This window comes from Micropterus salmoides, unplaced genomic scaffold (assembly GCF_014851395.1).
Source record: "Micropterus salmoides isolate LMB-PRFRI ecotype aquatic unplaced genomic scaffold, ASM1485139v1 Ms_hic_scaffold_15, whole genome shotgun sequence".
In the NCBI taxonomy this organism is placed as follows: domain Eukaryota; kingdom Metazoa; phylum Chordata; class Actinopteri; order Centrarchiformes; family Centrarchidae; genus Micropterus; species Micropterus salmoides.
The window spans coordinates 28671049-28694363 of record NW_024040596.1 but is presented as its reverse complement, the minus strand read 5'-3'; the positions used below and the strand labels follow the sequence as shown (position 1 = coordinate 28694363).

Below are 23315 nucleotides of genomic sequence, written 5' to 3'. Positions count from 1 at the left end.
TGCACGTTATGTCTGTTTGATCCAGACAAAAGCAGCTGGAGACGTAAAGAGACTTGGCGATATAGCTTTAACACGTTGCGAGCTCCCGGAGATGACAATCAGTTTTCAGCACGACACCTGTATGTTCTGCTGTCCAGTCTTTCTGGTCCCATAAAATATGATTTCGGGTCTGTTAACACCTTAAACAGTCTATGATTAACACACAGTTACAGCTCCAGACGGGGATAGGCCTCCAAAACGGGGGACTGTCCCCGGATAACGGGGTCGTCTGGTCACCCTAATTTCTGCTAGTTAACTAGCAAACGTTTGCAAGGGATCTTCTTCCCATCTTAGGCCAAGTCAAGCAGCCATTATTTTACAAATCTTGAACTACCTCTATGTATTTATTTCTAAATTGCTGTTGTCTACTTAGTGGCACCACAGTAGCTTTATGTGCAAGTGAAGGAGAGAGAAAATGGCTGGAGAGTTAGCTGCTACATGCTAGCAGAGTGAGCTGAAGCATAACCCCAAACCCTGGCTGCCGTTTCAGAGGCTGGGACGGAGGGTTTAGTGGGTACCAACATTTCTGTAATGTCTCTCCTCTTGATAAAAGGAAGTGTGCATTTACATCACATATCTCTCGGGATGAATTTTACATTTTTAAGATCACTGGTACGGCTCTAACAACAGCTAAATCGTCAATGCCCAACTGGTGTAATGAGTTTAGTCGTATTTTCTAAATTGTAAATAAAATAAAGGTTGAGATCATTTTTCTCTGTGTGTGAACTGTAATTTATCAAAGAAGGCGAACACATGATTCAATTTAACAAACATATGCAGTGAAAGTGATCCTCCTGTCTGGTGGCTCCAGATGTTCCCTGTAATCCAAGATGAGCTGTGTAAATCCACATGGCATTGATTATCAATAGGAATTTGCTGCATTATGGAGGACATTATTGAGCCCTGCAATATGAAGACAGTGATGTCATTAGTTTTTATGAGGCAGTTCAGCACATCAATGGGATAATTTACATCCAGTCAAGATTTCTATAAGTGAAAAGACTATTTGTGTTGCTACGTAACATTATCTGCCCAAGCACTGCACATGAAAACGTCTTTTGGTTAATTCTGGCACCTTTGCTTTAGAATTATGTCAATTGATGTGAATTGTCACTCAAAATATACAAATAAAGAAAAACAATTAGATTATAGGACAATATTAGTCCCAGTAAAAGTTTCATAAAGTGTATGTAGCCTAATCATTTCACAATAAGTGCACTGATAGTTCTGTTTCGTATAGGCTTCGCCCTCTAAGGCTATGGCTATTGGGTTTACATCTACACTTGCCTGTGTGGCGCTGAGAAGAGTTGTCTGCACCCACCCACAGCGTGGGCCTCTCCTGTATCTGCACATTATACTAGAACGGTGAGACCTAGCCTTCGGCTCCCATTTTTCTTCTGCACTGAGCTGTCTAAAAGTTGACGTCCTCCATCTTGCCGGGCCAGAATGGAGCGAGATGCCGCTACATCCATCCGGCTGTGTGGCATCTGTGACACGGGCTTCATCGCCATCCTTGATGCGAGGCATGTCTTGGACCAGAGCACACCGACCGAGCGCTCACCCCTGGCTCACGTTGCCCATTCTGCGCCCTCCTCACCCCTGAGGAGAGGCCGTGCCGGGCGAGTAATTTTGCCGTTCAAGACAAGGAGGTGTGGCGGCCCTACCACTCTCTGGGCGAAGCCATGGGCATGCTGTTGCTGGATGAGCAGAAGTCAGATGACTCCGCTTTCTCCATCCACGGGTCCTTTGTGCGGGCTCTCCACTTCCCCCGTTCCAATCTTCAGTGGACCCTGGCCTCCATGGGGGTGACTCCAGCCTCGAGGGGGCTCTCTCTAGCGATATCTCCATCCATCGGCAGGCTTGTGAAAAGGCTTCCCGCCATCACACAGGGCTTCTGCCCACTGTCATCTGCTTGTCCCCCTGCACCTAGAGTTTGCTCCACTGGATAAAATGGCCGGTGATCTCGCTTCTAGCCAGCCAGCTTAGCGGGACCCAGTCTGGCCACGCTTTCCTCCAAATAAACGGTACCGGGAAAGCACCGCTATGGGTCCGAAGATTCCCCAGACTCCTCTCTCCACCTATGTTCCACTTATCACTAAGGTGGAGGGATTTACCTCACCACCTCACCACCTTCTTCAGAGTGATGCCAGGTCAGTCGGCGCTGTCTCGTTCTGACCTCTCCTGGAGTGCAGTGGCCTGCTCGCCTCACCAATAAGACCCGCCATTGCGCTTTCCAGAACTCTGCCTCTGCCAACAACACAGCGCTGATCGCCTCCTCCAACACTAAGCTGGCGGCTAACTCCACCACCGTGACGGAGGAGCAGAAAGAAGAAATCAGCAAAGGGGCCAGCGCACAGCTCACTTAGTGCGCCACTTCAGCTGTCACTGCCGTACGGATTGGCGTCTGGCAGACGCTCCCTCTAGCTCCCTCCCCACATTGGGGATGCTGTACGGCTGTGGAACAGACAGCCCAGCTCGTCGCACACCTGTCTCGAGAGCATGGCTCTCTCAGGAGAGTGTGGAGGCTCTGGTGGAGCTGCTCCACCGTGTTGTTCCATGGGCGGTGGTGGCGGCTCTGTTGATCATGAGGCTTCTGGGTCCCCCTGGGCCTCCTGCAAATGAGGAGTTTACAGCAGTGGTTCATCTGCCTGCGCGTCGACCTGGTGAGACAGAGGCGGTGCCTGATCGCTGCTCCTCTGTATGTGGGTTCGGATCTAGCCTACTGGCGGGACCCCCCCTCTCTCGGGGTCCCCCTGGGCAGGGTCACACCCATATCTCGGTCTTCATAGACGCCTCCCTGATGGGCTGGGGTGGGACCTGCCTTTCTCAGGTGGTAGGCGGTCTGTGGCAGGGCCATATGGCTCTCCACATAAACGTGCTGGAGCTCCTCACGGTGTTGAGGTTAGTGTCTCCTCTTCTTTCCTGTTTTCTGGGATCACAGGAAACATTAATTAAGAGTCCCATATCAAGGGCAATAAAGGAAATACTGCAGACAAGGTGAGTCTGTCTCATCAGCTCACCTCCAGCTTTATTAGTTCACCTGCAGAGTTTCACTTTTACAAGATTTTCCATCACTAATGAGGGTTTTTTTTATGTAACATCTAAGCATGTATGTATACCAATGTATAATGTCATCATACTTTGAAAGTATGAAAATGTCTTTTTATTAAATATCAGACACTTTTAATCCACTCCTGTTTTCCCTTCCTGACTGGAGCTACATGAGCTGTCAGTCTGTAAATCTGGAAAGTAATCTTTGCACATGATTACTTAATGTAATTCTTCACCCAACACAAAACCCATAAATGGCGCTTACATCAAATTCAGGATACCTGAATGGAATCACTGTGAAATGGGAAAAAAATGGATCACAAATCATAAGCTAGGAGCCTCCAGACATCTACACTGATTAGCTACAGAAAAGACCATCTTTTTAACTTCCTCCCTTCATTTAAAAGACCATCTTTTTATAATTGTCACTATGAAATTACAATACTGTAGCTGACTGGTTTCAAACAAAATGTAACAAAGGCAAAAAAACAATCAAGAAAGAAATCAAGTGATCGTTGATGGATGCGATCTGATGGCGACTCTGACAGAGTAGTATTTTAAAACATATTGTACAGTAAATGGGGTAAAAACTCTGGTGTGGAGCTTTATTTTCTGGGGAAAATAGTTAATTTCATGAAAGCAAATATAGATATTCAGAGCTTCTCTTCAGATGATAATGGTGGCCAATAACGTCAGTGCTGGTGGAGTAAATGAATGGCCCACATCATACAGTTACAGCTGTCCAGCTGTGAAGGTCACTAATCACTTTGCTTGAGGCATGAGGCTCTCTGTGTTAGAAAACATCAATGACAATTTGTTTCTTGCTTTAGTTAGGCTTTAACTGTGAGTGAAACAAGAGTGTGTTACACGTACAGTATGTGCAGTATAGTGTGTTTGTGTTCTGATACAGATCACAGATGTCTTGTTTAGTGTGTATTAGTGCACACCCTGCAGGAGATTAATCTGTGAGTTAATGAACTGTTTGGGTTCCTACCTGGGGCACATAAAGAAAAAGGAAAGCGCATAAAGAATGATTCATCCCTACATTCTTTGTTTGACCTTTGGGAGTGAAGGCCAATTACTGTTGTGGAGTTTAGTTTCATCGTGGCCTGTTTTAGAGTCACTCAGCTCCACCAATCACAATTAACTATGTCAGCAGCTGCACACTGGTTGCCATGCGGAAGATGTCTGCATTTCAGTGTCGCCTATCAGCAGTGATGATAAGCTCTGCTAACTTTATAGTTAGAAATGCATAGATTTTCTTCTAATAGATATAAGTAGATATGAAGTGTTTGCTCTGTAAGCGAGAAAATGTCCACAGCTGGAGATGTAGAGGTCACCTCAGACTGTGAATGAGATGTGCAGTGTCTCATTGAAAAAAATTAACATTATGTGATAAACCACAGGTAAAATGTTATTTATGGGAATTGTTGCGATGCTCAATACAGCCTTCTCAAGTTTCTCGTCTTCACCAGAAAAACTGCCTTATAAGTCAAATGTGCAGCAGCGACCCATATTTATGTTTATTGTTAGGCTGCAACCTCTATGATTGTAGCAAGGGAGGAAGTCAGCAGAGGTAGTAAAAGCAGCAGAAAGGAAAAGGAGTTGGGTCGGTCAAACAAACGCTAGACTTTCACCCAGGGGACTGAGGTTTGAGTCCCGTGTGAAACAAAGTCTCCTCCCTCTACTGGACTCTATGGGTACTACCTCCTCCAATCACACGCACGCACTTGCCCACTGAAATTTTATCGTGGACGTAGCCGACCAATAGGACGTCGCTACCGATACGTGCGTCACGTATAAATAGCCGTGTTCCTACTGCCTCAGCATCATTTTTTCTTCAGCAAACGGCAAACTGCTCACTGAATCTCCCAAGCCTGACCCACCCTTAACGGTGCGTGCACATTCCACTCAGAAGTGTGGAAGTGTCTACGACCCTTTTTCAGAGGGGTGTGTCGAAGAAATCTGCACAATGGCATCTTGGCCTCAGTTTGCGCGTTTCTATCTCTTGGATATGTTGGGCTCCCTCTTGGGATCTGAAAAGTGAGGATCTGGTGACTACTGGGTGTAGAGGGGGAACATACACTGGCAGTGCCTGACGTTCCAGTGAGAAGTCAGGGCAATCCAGGTGTTAATGGTCAGGCCAAGCCCCTATTGCTCCAGTGACCTTCTCAGGGGTGTCCCACCACTCTGTCACTATGTGAAGTGGTGGTCGGGACCTTGGCTGGCCTGTGGCCGACCGGGTTTTTATGGTGGACTTTGGCTTGTCGCGGCTAGGGCAGACAGTCATTGGGCTCCACCCACGTACTCATTCCAGTAGAGGGCGGAGCCTCTGTGAGATAGAACGAAGGTTACAATATGGTAACCCTAGTTCTATAAGCACAGGCGGAGCCATCTAATGATGAGCCCTGCCGCACTGACCCCGTCTGCTGAAGAGGCGGTCAGATGCTGAGACAGTAGGGACACTGCTATTTATATGTCACGCATGTATCGGTAGCGACGTCCTATTGGTCGGCGGTGTGATTGGAGGAGGTAGTACCCATAGAGTCCAGTAGAGGGCTCCGCCTGTGCTTATAGAACTAGGGTTACCATATCGTAACATTTGTTATGTCACGTGAGTTTCATAATATAATTATTTTAACCTAAAACAAACTCTTTTCCTAAACCTAACCACTTGAAAATCAACCTAATTTTTGTCATTTGACGTATTTCAATTGAGTTTTAAATTTTTCTCTCCACCACATTTATTTCACAGCTGTAGTTACTAGTAACTTAGGAGTGTAAATTTAAAAACATAGTGATCTTATAAATTACATTTTTAAAGATTTAAGGTTGCCCACTAATCGGAAGAAGTACAGACCATTTACTGTTTCCTGGTTCCATCACCTGAATGCCCCACCCATCTACTTAGCCCTTCCCCACCCACCTCCCCACCTGCATCTCATTTCCTCATCAGCTTCTTAGTTCATATACCGGCCCAGATCATCATATCATTCCCCGCCAGACCATCAAAGTTGCATGTGCTTTGCAATTTGGATTTCAAACCATTAGAACGTTTAGCTTATCCCAACTCTGCACCATAACCTGGACCTGTCTGCCTGCCTGTATCTGACCCTACCTGCCTGTTTATTACTACATTTTGGAAATAATTAATTGATTTTCACCTTCTGTGTTACCCTCACCTGCTTTTGAGTCCCAGTCCTGTTCCCTGTATCCATTGTACTGTGACAGATTAATACATTTCTTAAAAAACACACAGTTACAACCAGAAATATTTAAAATCTCTACACTTACTCAAGTTACTGTAGAGTAATGATAAACAGTCAGCATGAGCAGTAGCACTACACTTACACGAACTGATAAACCAGACAAACAGCTTGTAATTTTTCACAGAGAGATGCCTGTTGGCTTTGTGACTGAGGTCAGCAGTGTTGGAAACTCACGTAATCATCACTTTTTGTCAGAGACTAAAATCGAGTCACGGAAATAAGTGCTGTCTTCACAACAACGCTTGTCATGTTGGATATGAACGTTTGTGTTACAGCCTGTGAAAGAGCCACTGATGGCGTAGCCTGAGTGAAGCTTCAGCGCTCCACCTGAACTAATGCAAAAACGCACTAATTTTCTGACAGAATGTTAACATCAATGAACAAGTTTCAAAATCAAAAAGAAGCAACTTTTTAAATTCTGAAATTCACAAATGTCAGATGCAGCACAGAACATCACAACTGAAAGTGTTTCTATACATGTTGTCCTGAAGATACTGTTGGAGTGTTTTTGCGTCTGAATCCACGCCTGCAGCAGCAGCAGTCGGGGTTAACGGGGTTAAATGTGGCGTGCTGTGGAAGACTAAGCCGTGTTGACATGAAGACAATCTGCTGAGCAGCTGACCCGCAGGCCGACGAGGCTTTGATGCAGGTCATGTGATCAAAGAGGTGCAGGATTTCTGAGTGATTATATCACTCACGGTCTACATCATCTGACCTCACCATCAAACAAGAGTTCCTGCAGCTGGATTAAGCTTTTATTAAACCTTATTTTTTACTTTGACCAGTGAAAGAGTACATCTGGCTGAAGTTTATCTGAGTTACTGAACATCAAATCCCAGCTGGCATAAACTAAAATATCCACTTTCTTCAATTATAGATATTTTTCCAGTTAAGCACATACATACCATCATGCACTGTCAGTGTGTCTGTCATGCACTATATACTTGAAATATTATATTTTAACTATTTGTATTGTTTACAACTTACAAGAACACTTGACTTGTACGTAGATATTTGTTTTTGTTGTTGGTCAGTGGATCTATCTACATCTGTACATAAAAGTCCGATTATTTTACCTTATTTCTTTAGCTTTGTTGTCCTTGGTTGTAGAGCAAAGAAAAAAAACTTGTCCTGTTTTCACATACTTGACCAATAAAGCTGATTCTGAACTTTCTTTGAAAAATATTTTTCCCCTGAAGGTTCTGACACCATGCAGCATTAAGAGGATTATTGTTTCAGTCCAGTTGCTTTTTTACGAGGAGATCCTCTTCATTCCCTCGCCTGCTAATGCTTTTGTTTCTAAATCTCTATGAATGAAACCTCCTGCTCAAACACATCACTGATCAGTTATTATGTCTACAGTTTGAAAATTGTTTACTTTAAATGAGCACTTGAGACAGCATGTGTGGCTGTGTAGGTCTAAGCCTTTTCTTTCTGCATAATCCAAGACCGGTTGTGATCCATGTTGATGTAGCTGGCCCAGATTAAGAACCAAACACTGAAGCTAACTGCAGAAAGGTTTCCTGCTCCGACAACACGGAAATAAGACTCTGCTGAACTCACTCGTATATGCAAAGAACAAACAAGAAGATTAAGCCCTGAAAGTGTTTATATACTCAAGGTTTAGAGGGTGGGAGTCAGCAAAATTAATCCTGCCCTACCTATCCAAACAAAGAAGGAGACAAATGAAAAACAAAAAGCCCCAAATTACTGACATTGCCATTAGCCTCAGCTGTACTTTGTGTTTAGTGCTAGTTAGTTTAGCAGGTTAGCATTCAAATATTAACTGACATTCCATTAAAAGCTTACCAGCTTAAAACATGATTCGGATACTAAATGACAGAATCTTGATAAATACATATACATACAGAGATAAATGATAAATACTAGGTGTGAACACAGATGTTCACACCTAGTATTTATCATGCATTCTTGTTGAGATAAGTTTTATGTCCTCAAGACTCCCTTAAAAAAATTACATTGTTGTGTGAGTTGTTGAGTTACGGAAAACTTTATAAACTTTGAAACGCTGTCTATGCCAAATTCTTAATGCTTTGTCCCCTAATGTAAATTTGGCAAATGTAATACATGATGTTATTCCTTCGTTTGTATAAAAAATGTTTGTGGTGTCTTGCAGAACCGGCGTGTAAGCTGCTCTGTGGCTAGATAAATTAGATGCTTTGTTAACAGCAGATCAGCTGCACAGATAAGTGCAGTGTCATTCATCAGTCATTCATTTTTTGCACAGTTCTATTGAATAAAGTACAGAATAGATGCATAATCGGTCATTAGAGGCGTGTCTCTTTCGGCCTTCTCGCTTGCTATATTTTGTTTGACTGAAAACAAACATCTGCAGGCTATAAAATTACGTTATGTATGGATGCCAGCATGTTGAAGGCTGCAGATTACATTTACGCCTGATCCACACACAATGTGGGTCAGGTTATCTCCAGATGTGGTCAGGCAGATACCATCACATTCCCATCACGATGCATTTACACCTTGCATTAACAACCAACAGATCACATTTAAAACTAAGTGTAAATGGGGTCCAACATAATAACCATGGAAAACCTGCATTTTTTTTTACAGACAGATGCAAACCCTCAGCTAGAGTTAGCTTAATTGTCGCTTCTTTGCTTTAAATTGCAATTTTAGTTTTTAGCATTTTTAGCTCTACAGGTGCATCTGGATAGAACGTGGAAAAGTTAATTTTCTTACGTATTTAATTCAAAAAGTGAAACTTTCATATATTCTAGATGCATTGCACATAAAGTGAAATATTCCAAGCCTGTTTTGTTTTAATCCTGATGATTACGGCTTACAGCTCATGCAAATCAAAACTCCAGTATCTTAAAATGTATTAGAATTTTAGAATAAAGAATTTATAATACAGAAATGTCGACCTCAGAAGAGCTCTAATCAGCTAATCACCTTAAAACACCTGCAAGGATTTCCTGAGCCCTCTCTGAGATGCACCTGTACCTCCCAAAACCTTGATTAAATGTTTACATGATCACAAAACCCTTCGTAATCTATTTGCAGCATGTTTTTCTGGAAGCGTCCTGATGAAAGATGCAGACAGTCATAGAATCTTCAGGAGTTACCATGAGGTAACTTTTTCATTTCAAATCCTTGATTTTGTTTATTTTCATCCTTCAGACTCTATCATGACCACATACGCTCTTGGTGAATAAACGTTATGTGTAACTGTAGGTGATGCATGTGCCACACACAAACCATAAACTTTTCATTTCAAGTGATCCTATAATTTTCAAATCTAGTAAAGAATGGCTCAAAGTTGCTTTTCTGGATGTTTTGATGCTGGCCCAGATGAACTCATGTGTATAAAGAGATATTGAGGGGTGGTTTTTTTTCTTACATTCACTATCTCATTGTCTCAACCTGTGAGGGATTCAGCTTCAGTGATTTCAAAGAGCTTTTGATCTCTGAGGCAGAGACGGTTCAGTCAAGGAGGCACAATATGTCAACAACCATCAAGATCTCTCATCACAGCAGGGATGTTTCAAAGCTTCTTCAGAACCAGCTCACTCTTATTCCCCTTATGTCCTGATTCTGCTGTTTTTCTGATTGATCACACAGTTTGATACAAATACAGTTGACTAGCTGTGGACTGTTGTCCTTTTTAAAACAAGTAGTCCCAGGAACTTAAAAGAAATTGTTTGACATTTTGATATATGCTTACTTGCATTCTTGCTAAGAAAGATGAGAAGATTGATATGACTCTCACATCTTTGCAAAAAAATATGACTTACAGCCAATGGCCGATTAGCTTAGCATAAAGACTGGAAGCAGGGAGAAACAGCTTGCCTGTTTCTGTCCAAAGGTAACAATCTGCCTACATTGTCATTCGGATTATGTTTGCATGATCAAATACAGCTTCACACACCTGCTAACATGGATCATCAGATGATAATAATGTTGTTGTATGAATAAATATATATATATAATTTTTTTGTTGTTCATAAAAGAAGTGTCGTGTGTGGAGTAGTGGTAATGGACTAATGGAAGAGGGTCTAACAAACAACCCTGACAGTGACAGACAGGAGTCCCAGTGCGACACTGTGCAGGGACCAAAGCAGGTGAACTGTCATCACATCACCTGTCCAGTTTGTGCTTCTGTGCAGCTGGGATGGATGTGTGCTCAGTCTCCTTTCTTCTGAGGGTGACCTGGTTCCACTGACTGAACTCACTGGGAGTATTTGACTGACACACAAGACAGGGAGCTCCCAACCAAGTGTGAATCTTACACAGCTCACATCCAGGCTTCACATTTGCCGAAGCTAATTGGATTGTTTCTGTGTTTTGAAGACAGAAATGGTCAAAGAGGAAGGGAGGTGTTCAAAGACATGAACCTTATGGTGTGTAAATAAGGTGTGTAGCAGAGCACACAACTCCAAAGTATGTGTGAATGCAAGAGGTCAGTAGGTCGATGGGGGACTGTGAGTTAACAGGTTTAAGACTCTGTGTTCAGCTCAGTTATCCTGTTAACATGAGTGCAGCAGGACTCTCCTGCAGAGACACTGTCCTGGTGGAAGAAGCTCCGCCGAAGCTTCATGGAACGTGAACAGTTTGGTTTGGGAGCTTGACTCGCACTACATGTTATCGGTTATAGCTAGCCGGCCAATCAGAAGAGCCGTTCAGTGTGGAGTCACAGATGCAACTATCCAGTCCCCTTTCGACACCGCCGCTTGTTGCCAGGGTTGTTTGTGCCCTGCAGGGGGGAGAGGTGGAAGTAGAGCAGAAAATGTTACCGAAGAATAGACTGGCTGTAGATCTGCCACCTGAGAACAAACATCACACACTTACCCGGTTTGTTGTAGAGGAATAATGAGAGGTTAAAAGAGTTCAACAAGAACCAGCAGGTAGATTTAAACTCAGAGGGAGAAACTCTGAAGAAGGAGGGAAAGTGATGCAGAAAGAATGACAAGTATTAAGTATCAGTTTTCTAAAATGGTTTACATGCATTTCTTTGTGATTTCCTTACTCTATTCCTGAGATCCCTTTTAAAAACTGTTCAGAGTTTGCGTTACCAACACGAAGCTCAGCACAACAGTTCATACACCTCTCAGGATCTCTTCCAAACACTGACATGTGTCTGTCAGCAGCAACACTTTGTCACACACAACACAATTACTTAAAAAACAATAACGGCAGATAGATACAATAGTCATACATGTTGTAATTCTAATTCTGAGAAGTCTTTCATTTATACAGTATAAACCAAGATTCCACTACAGCAAAAGAAGGTCACTTCTTTATCGCATGGATCGTGCTGCCTTACAGTATGTCAGTATACTTCAGGAGGCTTTCTTTGTCCACGTGCACAAAATTAAACCAATAGTGGCACATGTAGAAATACAACAGTGTTAGTCAACCCTGTGCACAAGTTATCATCCACAATATGCCTTCTGTCCTCTTTTGCAATACAGATGGGAAATAATATTTTTGCACATCTGATCCATCTCTGACAATCTTCTGCAGATATTTTCAGACATCCAGCATTCATTGTATATAAAGGGGCATCAGATCACGTGACTAGTGGTCATAAACTTTCCACCTCCACCGGGAAAATCAATCCTCTATGGAGTTGAGTAATGGCAACGAGCTGTGGTTGGTCTTTTCTATTTTTATTTCTTTAATAATTTCTTGTATGTTTATTCAGTAAGGTTTGTAATGTTTTCATAGTTTTCAATGTCAGTTTACAATCATGTGTAAATATGCATACTAGTGCGTAATGTTTTTTGAAAGATCATCGACTGCATTTTGTGTGAAAGTAATGAAAAGTGATCCACAGTTTTATCCACCGGGACTTTTTTTGGGGGGGGGGGGTCTGTTTGTTTAAAGAGGTTTAAAAAGAAAACATGGAGAAGCCGTCTGCAACAGAAAGTGTGTCAGAAACATTGTGATAAAAAAGAAATGTTGTTTCTTGTTGTGCACATTTTGTCACAGTAGTACAAGATCATTTCACATCTGAGTGGAGATAAGAAAAAGCTGATAAAAACAAAGCGACAGGACTGTTGTGAAGAGTTCAGACATCTGTGAAGAAGAAACTGATCTGATTCAGATCCAAAGTAAAAGTAAAAACCAAGTACTACTTTCAAAAAGTAAAGAAGTTTTCTACTAGAGTATTAAAAGTAAAAGTACTCATGCAGAAGTTTTAGTGTTATGTTATACAGTATATTTTAATATTGGAATATTATAAATGATGCAACACCTTTTTTAAGCAGCATTTTACTGTAGACGCTGGAGGTGGAACTGATTTAATTACTTCATATACTGTTGTGTAGTTTACAACAATATGTACTATTTTATGATCACCAGTGTTTTAATTGTACATGAATCTATTAAACCCTGAGCTTTTTGATAATATTTGTCCCCTGTGAATCTGTGTGTGTTCTTTTCACTCTGATCTTCATGGATCTTCATCTTAAAGGTGGAGTAAGCAATTCTGGAGAAATCCAACACCATGACAAATACCATGATTTGGAGAAAACAATGACAAAGCTAGTAATGTAACTGACATTAGCTACATTGTGGGTTAGCATACTGTGGCTACAATTGCTCCTGCAAAGCTAACATGAAGCTAACATGCAGAAAGGACAAGACACTTCTTTTATTTCAGCACACACAGAACAGACAGCTAGAGGACCGTAAGGACAAAAAGACGTGTATTCGATTAGAATCGCACACCCCCCTTTAACAAGAGACTACACATATATAACCCAGCCGTGTTGTGCATCCATCAAACACACACCTAAACATCGATCAAGAAATCAAAGATGACAAAAGTGCTTCCTTTTTAGAAGCTAAATACAATATTGCATTTATACTGAAGCAGCTCTCTGTGACTCAGATTGTCTGTTTAGTGCTTTATAGTCCTTTTTAATTTAAAAGTGTTAATGTGGCTCTGGAGCCCACTTTGACCTGTGGCTTCCGCACAGCTGATGGGGCAAGGTTTATTCTGACCCAGGTTCAGTCGGGGTGTACGCAGGAACCCTGAAGTTCCTGTAACCCAGCAGGGGAGGTTCATAATTGGAGTGTCCTGCTGATTTTAAAGGTCGGGCTGCGGTCCACACTTCAAAGGCTGAACCCTGTTTCAAAGTCCAGGAAGAAGAGAAGAAAATGAGGCTCTCACTGTCATTAAGCACAAGATAATTTATTGAGGAAAATCAGAACAGGTTCACTGATGGCAGCACTAAACAGCTCTCTGAGGCTTCATCCACACTACTACGCTTTCGTTTTAAAACGCAGCACTTTGGCTGTGCTTATGTCTGCTGTCCACCCTAAAATGGCAAATCCAAACACCTCAAATGGAGAAGCTTGAAAACTAAGCAGCTGTACAATTAATGTTTCTATGCAGCTATTTTGCCTATTAGCAATAACATTTTTTATGTATCAGACAGAAAAATGTATAGTGTAAACATTTTTGTTTCCCTATAAGGCTACTGCAGTTCACTTCAGTTCTGGTTAAGCTTTGAGAAAGATGTTTATGTTAATTTCTAACAAGACTTAAAGTTTATTATAGTCTTTGGTAGCTTGGAAACAAACAGAAAATGCAAAGAAGACTTTTTATTCTAGGATCTTTAGGTCTTAAATAAAAAAAAGTTCGTACACACAATGACATGTTAGTGACAAGTGTCAAAAACCTGTGACACAATGTTTGGGCTCCCAGACCGAACAACACCATACATAAAAAGGCTTTCGTGACCTCAGGATATTAAGGACTTCTTTTTTCATTGCTTCTTTAAAAAAAATAAATAAAATACAAACCCATCTTAAAAGTAGCATTAGCCAAAGGCTTAGTCTTTGCAAGTAAAGATGGGTCGTGGCTCACCCCTTTTTATACCAAAATTCTTTTTTTCTTAGTCAGTTCAAAGGGAACATTTCTCAGCACAAGATTGCGGAGAATTTGAGTCTTTCAAAATCAAGAGAACAATGTTGTGAAAAGATTCAGGGAATTTGGAGACATCTCCGTGCAAGGGCAAGGTCGGAAACCACTGTTGAATTTGCATGACCTTCAGGGCCTCAGCTGAAGAAACCGTTGTGCTCCTGTGACAAATACAGCCACAAGCTTCGGAAAAACCATTGTCACTGAACACAGTCCACCGTTGCATCCAGAAATGCAACCTGAAACTGTATTACGCAAGGAGGAAGCCATTTACATTTATTCATTTAGCTGATGCTTTTTTCCAAAGCGACTTACAATTGCTATAGATGTCAGAGGTCGCACGCCTCTGGAGCAGCGAGGGGTTAAGTGTCTTGCTCAGGGACACATTGGTGATCTCTCACACCAAAGGCATGTGTCTTTTCCATTGCGCCATCACCACTCCATACATCAATTGTATCATCTCAGATGGACCTTTTGGTCAGATGAGTCCAGCTTGTTTTCAAGACAAAGGCCACTGCAGTTCACTAAAGTTCTGTTTAAGCTTTGAGAAAGATGTTTATGTTAGGGTTGTAATGTAACCATTAACTTTAAAGGAACATCCTGCACGCTGTACCCTCAGACCGGCACCATACATAAAAAGGCTATAGCCTTTCACCGGGGAACAAACCCGCCCGTTCATGACCTCAGGATCTTAAGGACTTTCTAGTGTTCTAGTTCTAATACTACATGTATTTAAAGGATTTTGTAATATTGTGATTTTATCCATTATAATAGCCTCCAGTGCCTGTTTCTACATTTGAAAGAATTTGCTACAGTCTAATAATATAAGAGTAAACTTTATCTAAATAGCACTTTTATGAAGACCTTTTACAGAAAAAAACTAAACTAAATAAAACTAAAGTATCATAAAATAACTATCTATGCATGTATGTATGTAGTATAGTACAATAGTTTTAGGCAGGTAAAATCTAAATCAAATCAATATTTGGTCTCCACAGCTATGTAGAAACAAAAATTTTATCATAAGATAAATGCTTCGCAAGCCAATCAGACACAAGAAAACATAAAATATTTTTGATAATATTTACTGTACAGTTGTGACTGCGGATATGAACAAGCCCTAACACAGATGAACACTATTCGTTTCCACAGCAGCCCTGCAGCTGTTCAGTGAACTAGGTGGGACACCCTGCTGAGGACATCAGGTTCACAGCATCAGAAACCAGTCAAGTCTGTTTCACATGTTTATGTTGTTATGATGTATGTCTTTGGCCTCATTCATCAGTTTGGTTGACAGCCTCCAGCTTGCTGTGACATCACTGCGTCTTCTTTAAATGTTAGTTATGTGCTTGTTACTTAAAATTTGTTGTTGCCTGATACAAGTCTGAATGTGTTCACTCGGTGAACCTTTGCCCTTCTTCAGACCGATGTAAATGTGTCTCTAAATTATATCTCCAGTGGGCAATATGCAAATCTAAAATAACAATAGGGCAATAAAACAAGAATGATTTTGAATCACTGGTAATATCTAATTTCAATATGGACTTTGTCCTTGCAGAGGTAGACAAGGTCAGAGACGGCCTCCCTCAGAGGAATGCCAGCTCTCATTTAAAGGGTGAGGTTGTGTGTGTGTGTGTGTGTGTGTGTGTGTGTGTGTGTGTGTGTGTGTGTGTGTGTGTGTGTGTGTGTGTGTGTGTGTGTGTGTGTGTGTGTGTGTGTGTGTGTGTGTGTGTTGCAGACACCCCTTGGCATGAATAAAACACGCTGATCCTCAGCCAAACCTTCAGTCTGACACATTGTCACACCTCCCTCGTCTCTCCTCCTGAAATGAAAATGAAGTGCTGAGTTCACAAACATGTTTGGTCTTGTAGTTGTTACAGGAGGTAAGGAGCAGTGAGGACAGGGTGGGGTAGGGTGATGACTAAGGTTATCTGAAAAGAGGTTTGGAGGAAGAAATTTCTATTTCTTGATCATTTTGATTTCCTGTGTGAGAGTCTGACAGTAATAAAGTCAATTATATTTTTTTGTTGTTTGGAATTTTTTATTGGTTATAAATTATTTGGTTGGTTATTGTATTGATTATGATAGGTGGTTGTTTGAGTGTGTGTCCCCCCCTCCCCATTTGAGTATTAAACTCATTTAGGGGTATTGTAGGATTTTATCTCAACTACTACTCTTATCAGTTCTTTATCAATATGTTTATCAATTGTTATCAATAACAATTTGGGTTTTTTTATAACAAAAAGTGCTTTTTAAAAAATTGTTGCACTTGCATGAACACGTTTTAGAAACAGCGCAAAACAGCTAAAAACAGTGCAAAACAACGCTTTTACTCCCACAAAGTCTCGGTGTTTCACCCCATTTCCACCACTGGGGAAAGGGAGCTTAGAGCCCTGGGAACATAGCTTTGACATTTTTAAACAAACAGAAATAAATCCCCACGTTTTAAAGATGTACTTCTTTATTGCTGTACTACTTAAAGAGTTTTAATTTATTTTTGTCAAACATATTGGCGTGTTGTTTTGTTTTTAAAACACATTTACTGTCAGATTTAGTCTCTGTATCTCCAGCAGGTGATGAAGAAAGTGGACCATACTGATATTTTTCTCAGAAGACCAAAAACAGAGTTAAGAGGGAATATTAGACTTGCAGGTGAACACATACGACTTCAATAAGGATAATGTTGCTTTGTGTCTGCTGAATGTATAAATAGGCCAAACTTTACAGGGCACAATGTGTCGGAAATTACTTTATCTGTCAGGTTGAGTATTTTCTGCCTCCTTGTGGCTAAAACCAGTCGACTAATGCAACCTTTAAATTTGAAAAAAAAAAGAGATTCAATCATTCTACACTGCAACTTGAAGAGTTTGTGCCAACTTCCTGTGCCCCTGTACCAACACATTGCCTGAGGGACATCATATGCTTTTCTAATACTACTTTATACACTTGTTCAACTTGGATATATCGCATCTTTAAAGGTGTGGTATGGGATTCTAATCCGCTACACCTCTTTTAAGTTAAATTTCCTAATCTACTATTTAGCTAACATAAGTTACATTTCTTGCTGTGTTGTGTGCTCCATATCATGGTGTTGGATTTCTTCAGAATCGCATACTCCACCCTTAAGATGCCAAATTAGCCAGATTGTGACCTTGTACATTGAGTAGGTGTGACACACACCTGGAATTCATGACAAACAGCTTTGTAATCCAGTGGGTTATGTGGTAGCTGAATAAAAGCAGGGTTTGTTCCAAAGGGCAGCAGGTGGTGATGACATATTACCCATGAGTCTCTGCATTATGGAGTCTGTTTGTGTCATGTCGACCTGCTTGTGTTTCTACACACACCCCAAATAAAAACTGATTTCAGAAGATCAACAGGACGAGTGGATGGAGAACTACAAATCTACTACAAATTTTACCAACTTCAAATTCGATTTAGGAGAACAGAAACATTTTTTATTGAAATATAGTTTTTCATATAAATAACAACTTTAGCTTACTTCTCTGATAAAAACCAAACTTCTTTTTTGCACACATGTCCTTCATGTTTCTTTACATTTTCAAAAGTGTGCTGTAGTGTAGCAGATTGTTGCCTTAGTTAATTTCAATATGTTATAAATTTGGATTATGGGGCTGCTAGTTAATCTGTCGCAGCTGCCGAAAGTCTTCTTGTGAAGCTAAAACTTAAAACTGCTTTGATGTGCTGCTGGTGAAAGACCTCAATAATCTGAGAATGGATGCCAAATCTTGACATGTCTTGAGCTTGTCTGTGTAAGAACAAACTAAACATAAAAAAATCTAACCCAGAATACAAACAACAACAGGAAATAATTACTGTGCATGTGGTTACCATCTGTGATTGAATCAAATAATGGAGACCCTGTGAAAACATTTTCTGTAGCAGCAGACAAAAGAATTTTGAAGATTAGTGCATGTTTAAACTATCTGCCAAAGTGATTTTATGTTTGACTTCATTAAACTATATTTTAGTATATTTCTGTGACTTTATTGTCAAAGCAAAAGCTTTACGAGAATAACATGAGAGAAAGGAACTGGGCATGTAGTAAAATATGTGAAATGTCTGTGTACTACAGCACTTACTTGTGATTTAGCCTGAGGGGACGCATACATTTTACAAGTGTTTCTGGAACTTTTTGAAAACATTTTGGTTTTCATCTAAGTAGCACAGTTTTCTAACTAGAAAAGGAAAGTTTCTATCCAGCTTCACCGTGACCCTGAGCTGTTCTGCAGCAGCTCTGCTCGGCCTGCTGAGCCTCCTGGCTGTTAAACAGCTGGATGCTCTGGTTGGCAGCAGGCGTCACGCAGGCAAACGGAGGAATGTGCAGCAGCAGCTCCAGACATGTCGAGTTAATCACAACCACACAGGCCAGAGGTAGGTGTGTGTGTGTGTGTGTGTGTGTGTGTACACAGTGTTATAAGTTATTGAAGGATGTACCTCAGAATTAGTGTTTGATGTAGATCAGAGGTTGCCAGCCTCTGTGAGCAAACAATATACAATATGATTCAGCAAAAAAAACGATGAATAACTTTATTACTTTACCGGCTGTTATGTAACTCGGCACAGTCTGTGCTGCACTTTTCCTTATCACTCCCTGTCAGGCCCAACAACAATATCCTGTTTTGACCCCAGCTAATGGCTGGTTCACCACTAAATTGCTAAAATGAAAATTGTCCACAGTGCAGAAAAAGTTGGGAACCTCTGGTGTAGATCCCATAGTGAGTCAATGTTTAATATAATATTTATAATATTTAATTATAATATTAATAAAGCATTTCACGTTATTGCTGGCCCAGTCTCATCCAAAGGAGTCAAATACCGACACTTGAAGACAAGTGTCTTTTTAACTTTTATTTTATTTAACCGTTTTTTAACCAAGCAAGTCAGTAAAGAACTCATTAATTAAAACCACAGGCTTCATATATAAATTCAAATTTTACCAGCTGCCGAGGCCTTACCACAGCGGCCAGGGTTCGAATCCTTTGCTGCATGTCACTGCCTCTCTCTCTCTGCTGTCTATCCTGTCTGACACCACTGTGACTATCAAATAAAGCAGACATTTTACCAACTGCAATAAATTTTACTCTCACATCTTTGCAACAATCAAGTCTAATCATTCTTGCTTGACTGAAGTTTCTGACTTGAAGTTTGACTGTCAGTAGTCATGAATCTTAGATAACTAATAAAATTGGCTTTCAAAGGAATATTTTTTCAAAACTATTTATCCCAAACAAAAGTCCTGGAACTGCATCTTTTAGTTGATTTTACTTCACTAAAGGTTCCCATTTCATATGATAAAATTTGAGTATATATAACTTGAGAAAATAATCAATGTGGAAAGCAAATACATTTAATATATGCATACACTTTAAGAAGATAGTCTCAACTAATATGCAAACGTTTTCTGTGTAATATATTAAGTCTATTGGAACCCATGGCTCAAACGACAAGACAACAAACCCTAACACTATTGGTTACCATGTTTCAGCAGACTCACAAAGTGTTTGATTTAGTCCTTTAATGTTGTAACTGTCACGGTTTCTTCCAACTTGTTCAGACTTGATGTAAATGTTCGGCAGAGCGGGGTGTGTGCCTCCAAGTCCAGTTGACGCAGTCAGACAGGAGACACCCTGTCTCAGAATTGACAGAGAAAACAGGCCTTCCGGGAAACAAGTGGTTATGTTAAGAGTGATATGTGCAGAGAGGGACACAGAGACCTCTAGAGACAGAGAGGAAAAATCACTGCAGCTGTGATGATTATTTAAAGCAGCTAGAAACGGTATTCATACCTACTTTAATGTAAAAGTAATAACTCCTGGGATGTGTGTAACTGTTTCCCACAAACTCATCCTTGATAAAGCTCAACTGCTTTACTTCATTTAAATCGTGTAAAAAATAAGCCAACAGCTCCATCTGCTGGCAAGTCAAAGTATTTCATGAAAAACTGACAATTTAAGAATGATCCCCCCACATGAATGTAATGATGTACATTTTGTCTCCAGCATATTCAATCTCATGTTTCCTGTTGAAACATGAAATTAATCTGTCTACAAATATATATGGGCAATGTATTTACACAGAGCCAAAGAATGTTTAAGACCACATTTTCATAAAGCAGTCTCTAACTATCACTACTGTATCACTTTGAAAGGGGCCATTCTGCAGAATGAGGGGACTACATCTGATATTTTTAAAATATATTTTCTTATTTTAAATAATACTTCTGTAATTTACAAGTAAAACTTAAAATACATGATGTTTGAATTAGAGTATTTTTTTTAACTATCTTGTAATACTGAAAGCCTACTTTAACTTAAGTTAAGGATCTGAAACGTCTTCCACATTGAGACCAGCATAATGCTGTATATTCTCTCTTCTCTCTCCCTCCTTTCCTTAATTTTTCTTGTATTATCATATTCATCTTCGTCACTGTTTTCATGAGTGTTACGAACGAGCGTCAGAATAAATCATAAAATCTGCTATCATAAATGTTGTGACTGATTCATTTGACTTTACAGATGTGTATGTAAATAACAGTTTAAATACAAAATGAAATGCGTCCATAGAACAAAGGATTGATAATTGGCAAGTGAATCTAAAATTCATTTTGTACATGAATGCTGTTCTATTTACAGGCTTGATTTATCTCCCCTGTCACATCTGTGTTGATATAGGAAATATAATCCCATTGTTTAGTTTTCAGTTTCTATCTAGTAAAACTGCTATCCATTGTCTAATAATATATATTTTTCAGAAATGAGCCATTAACTATAATCCTTAACAGAAGTTTTCCATACTGTACATAGAGAGAAGAAAATAATTTCACTTTCCATCTACATAAAATGAATTCATAGAAAACCTTTCGTAGAGCAGATCTCATTTCAGTCTCTATAACATTTTGGTTGCACAGGAGCCAGGTTGCAGTATCTGCAGAGTAACAATGAGTTTAACTGATTTTCTAAACCAGGGGTAGAACATGGCATAAATCACAGGATTTAGACATGAGTTAAAATAGAACAAATAGAGCACAAACGATCCAGAAGAAGCATTGAGCAAGCTGTCCCCTGCAAGAGACACACAGTAATATGGACAGAAACATATTAGGAACACAACTACAAGAACACCAAGAGTCCTGGCTGCTTTCAGCTCAGATTTCTTTGTTGTTAGAGTCACTGAACGTTGGAGTGTGACAGCTGTGATGTGAGAGCGCATGGCACGAGCCTGAGACACAGCCACTACAAACACTCTCATATACAGAACTATGATGAGAGAAACTGGAACAATAAAGGTCATAACAAGGTCAACTGCTCCTGCGATTTGGTCAACTACAATCACACACTCTCCGTAGCAGGAATTATACCTGCCTGGTTGAGTCAGGTCATTTTTTACAAAGAGACTGCTGTATAAAACAGAACAGAACCAACACAGACAAACACAGAGTTTAACTCTTCCCTCAGTGATTCTGGTGGTATAATGCAGAGGGTCACAAATAGCAACATATCGGTCGAGTGAGATGAGCACCATGTCTCCTACTGAGGAAGAGGTAATGATGAAGGACACATAATTATACAGTGAACACATGAGGTCACCAAGAAACCAGCAGGCTGTTTTTCTGAGTATTTCTCCCGGCATCAGCAGGAGGCCCACGAGAAAGTCTGAGACAGCCAGAGAGACGAGGAGGATGTTGGTGGAAGTGTGGAGCTGCCTGGAGCAGAAGAAAAGTATCATTAAACCAACAAGTTCTCATATCTAAATGACAACAACCAAACAGCTATTAAAAGAAAAAACATTTATTGTTACCACATGGTTAAATACAGACAATTATAAGCACTTGGTTGAGGTCACGGTGGATAAAAATCAATGTTGATGATGGGTGAGAGACAGGACATGAACCGCAGTCTCTGGTGTTAAGTCAGACATTTCACATTTTTTGTTCAAAAACAGAGCAGAGGAGAATTATAGTGTCAACATTATTCAGTTCTAAATCTACAGTAACTGTTCACATTTTTAAATTACAGAAAATGTAGAGAGAAGCTGAGATGCTAATCTATACCTGAAGTGGGAGACTGAGATGATGACAAGCAGGTTGAGAGCCACAGTGAGCAGAGAGATGGAGAACAGCACAATGTGAAGGAGCACAACTTCAGAACAAGGAGATGTGGGCTTCCTGCAGGAACTGTTTAGGAGTTGTGGAAAGCAGAGCTCCGCTCCATCTTCAACCTCCATCTGCAGAGATCTGCCGATAGCTGGAGCTCTGGCAACTGACTTACCTCTCTCACATTCTCTTGATTCCTCCCCTCCTCTTTCTGTCAGTGTTTTTTCTTCCTCACTCTGACCTCACATTGTAATTTCCATAATTTTATATGCAACCCTGCTTCTCTCTCTCTCTCAAATTTTGTTATATTGTCACACTGTGTTGGCAAATCAAATCCCACAAGCGCACATTACTGGTGGAGTATAAAGTAATGTCAACGCAGTAATTATATTTAGTTTATTTGGCAATCTTTGAGCCAAACATTTGAAAATTTGTTGGTGTGATAGCTTTACACTGAGTTATAAAATCTTTTCATAATATTAGAAACTCATGTGTTTTGGTGTCTAATAAGTCACTCAAACTAGTAATAAATAATAAATCCACACAAATGCGACTCTTGTGCAGGACTTGCCATGCAGGCCATAACACCCCAACAGCCTCCCCAAGAAATGGATGTAGTTTTTGTACTATGTAAGGAAAAAAAAGACAGAACCATATTTTTGGTATTGAATATTAGTCAGTACACACTCCAGATCAGCCTGTGAATGCAGCTTTGCACCCTTTCTTTTTTGTCAACCACCATTAAACAACAAAGGTAGTAGTTACATGGATGTAACTCTAGTTCCCCAAGAAAGATCTTTACACACAGGAAAACACAGGTGGGCGGCCTGCTAATCTGTTCTCACTCCCAAGTTGTTACATATGGACGCATCGTCAAGACCCCTTGGCGTCTGTTTGTAACGCTCTGGGGAGCACCTGTTGTGTATTT

The 23315-nt window shown here is 40.4% G+C and overlaps 1 protein-coding gene across 1 annotated transcript; it reads right to left on the bottom strand.

The window, feature by feature from the left end:
- Window positions 1-21180: 21180 nt before the first annotated feature.
- Window positions 21181-22518, bottom strand: LOC119903966 (trace amine-associated receptor 13c-like). Its single transcript, XM_038720304.1, has 2 exons — window positions 22346-22518; window positions 21181-21997 (listed from the first exon to the last, which is right to left on the bottom strand). The coding sequence occupies exons 1-2, from the start codon at window positions 22516-22518 to the stop codon at window positions 21181-21183; spliced, it is 990 nt and encodes a 329-aa protein (XP_038576232.1).
- Between the last annotated feature and the right edge of the window lie 797 nt (window positions 22519-23315).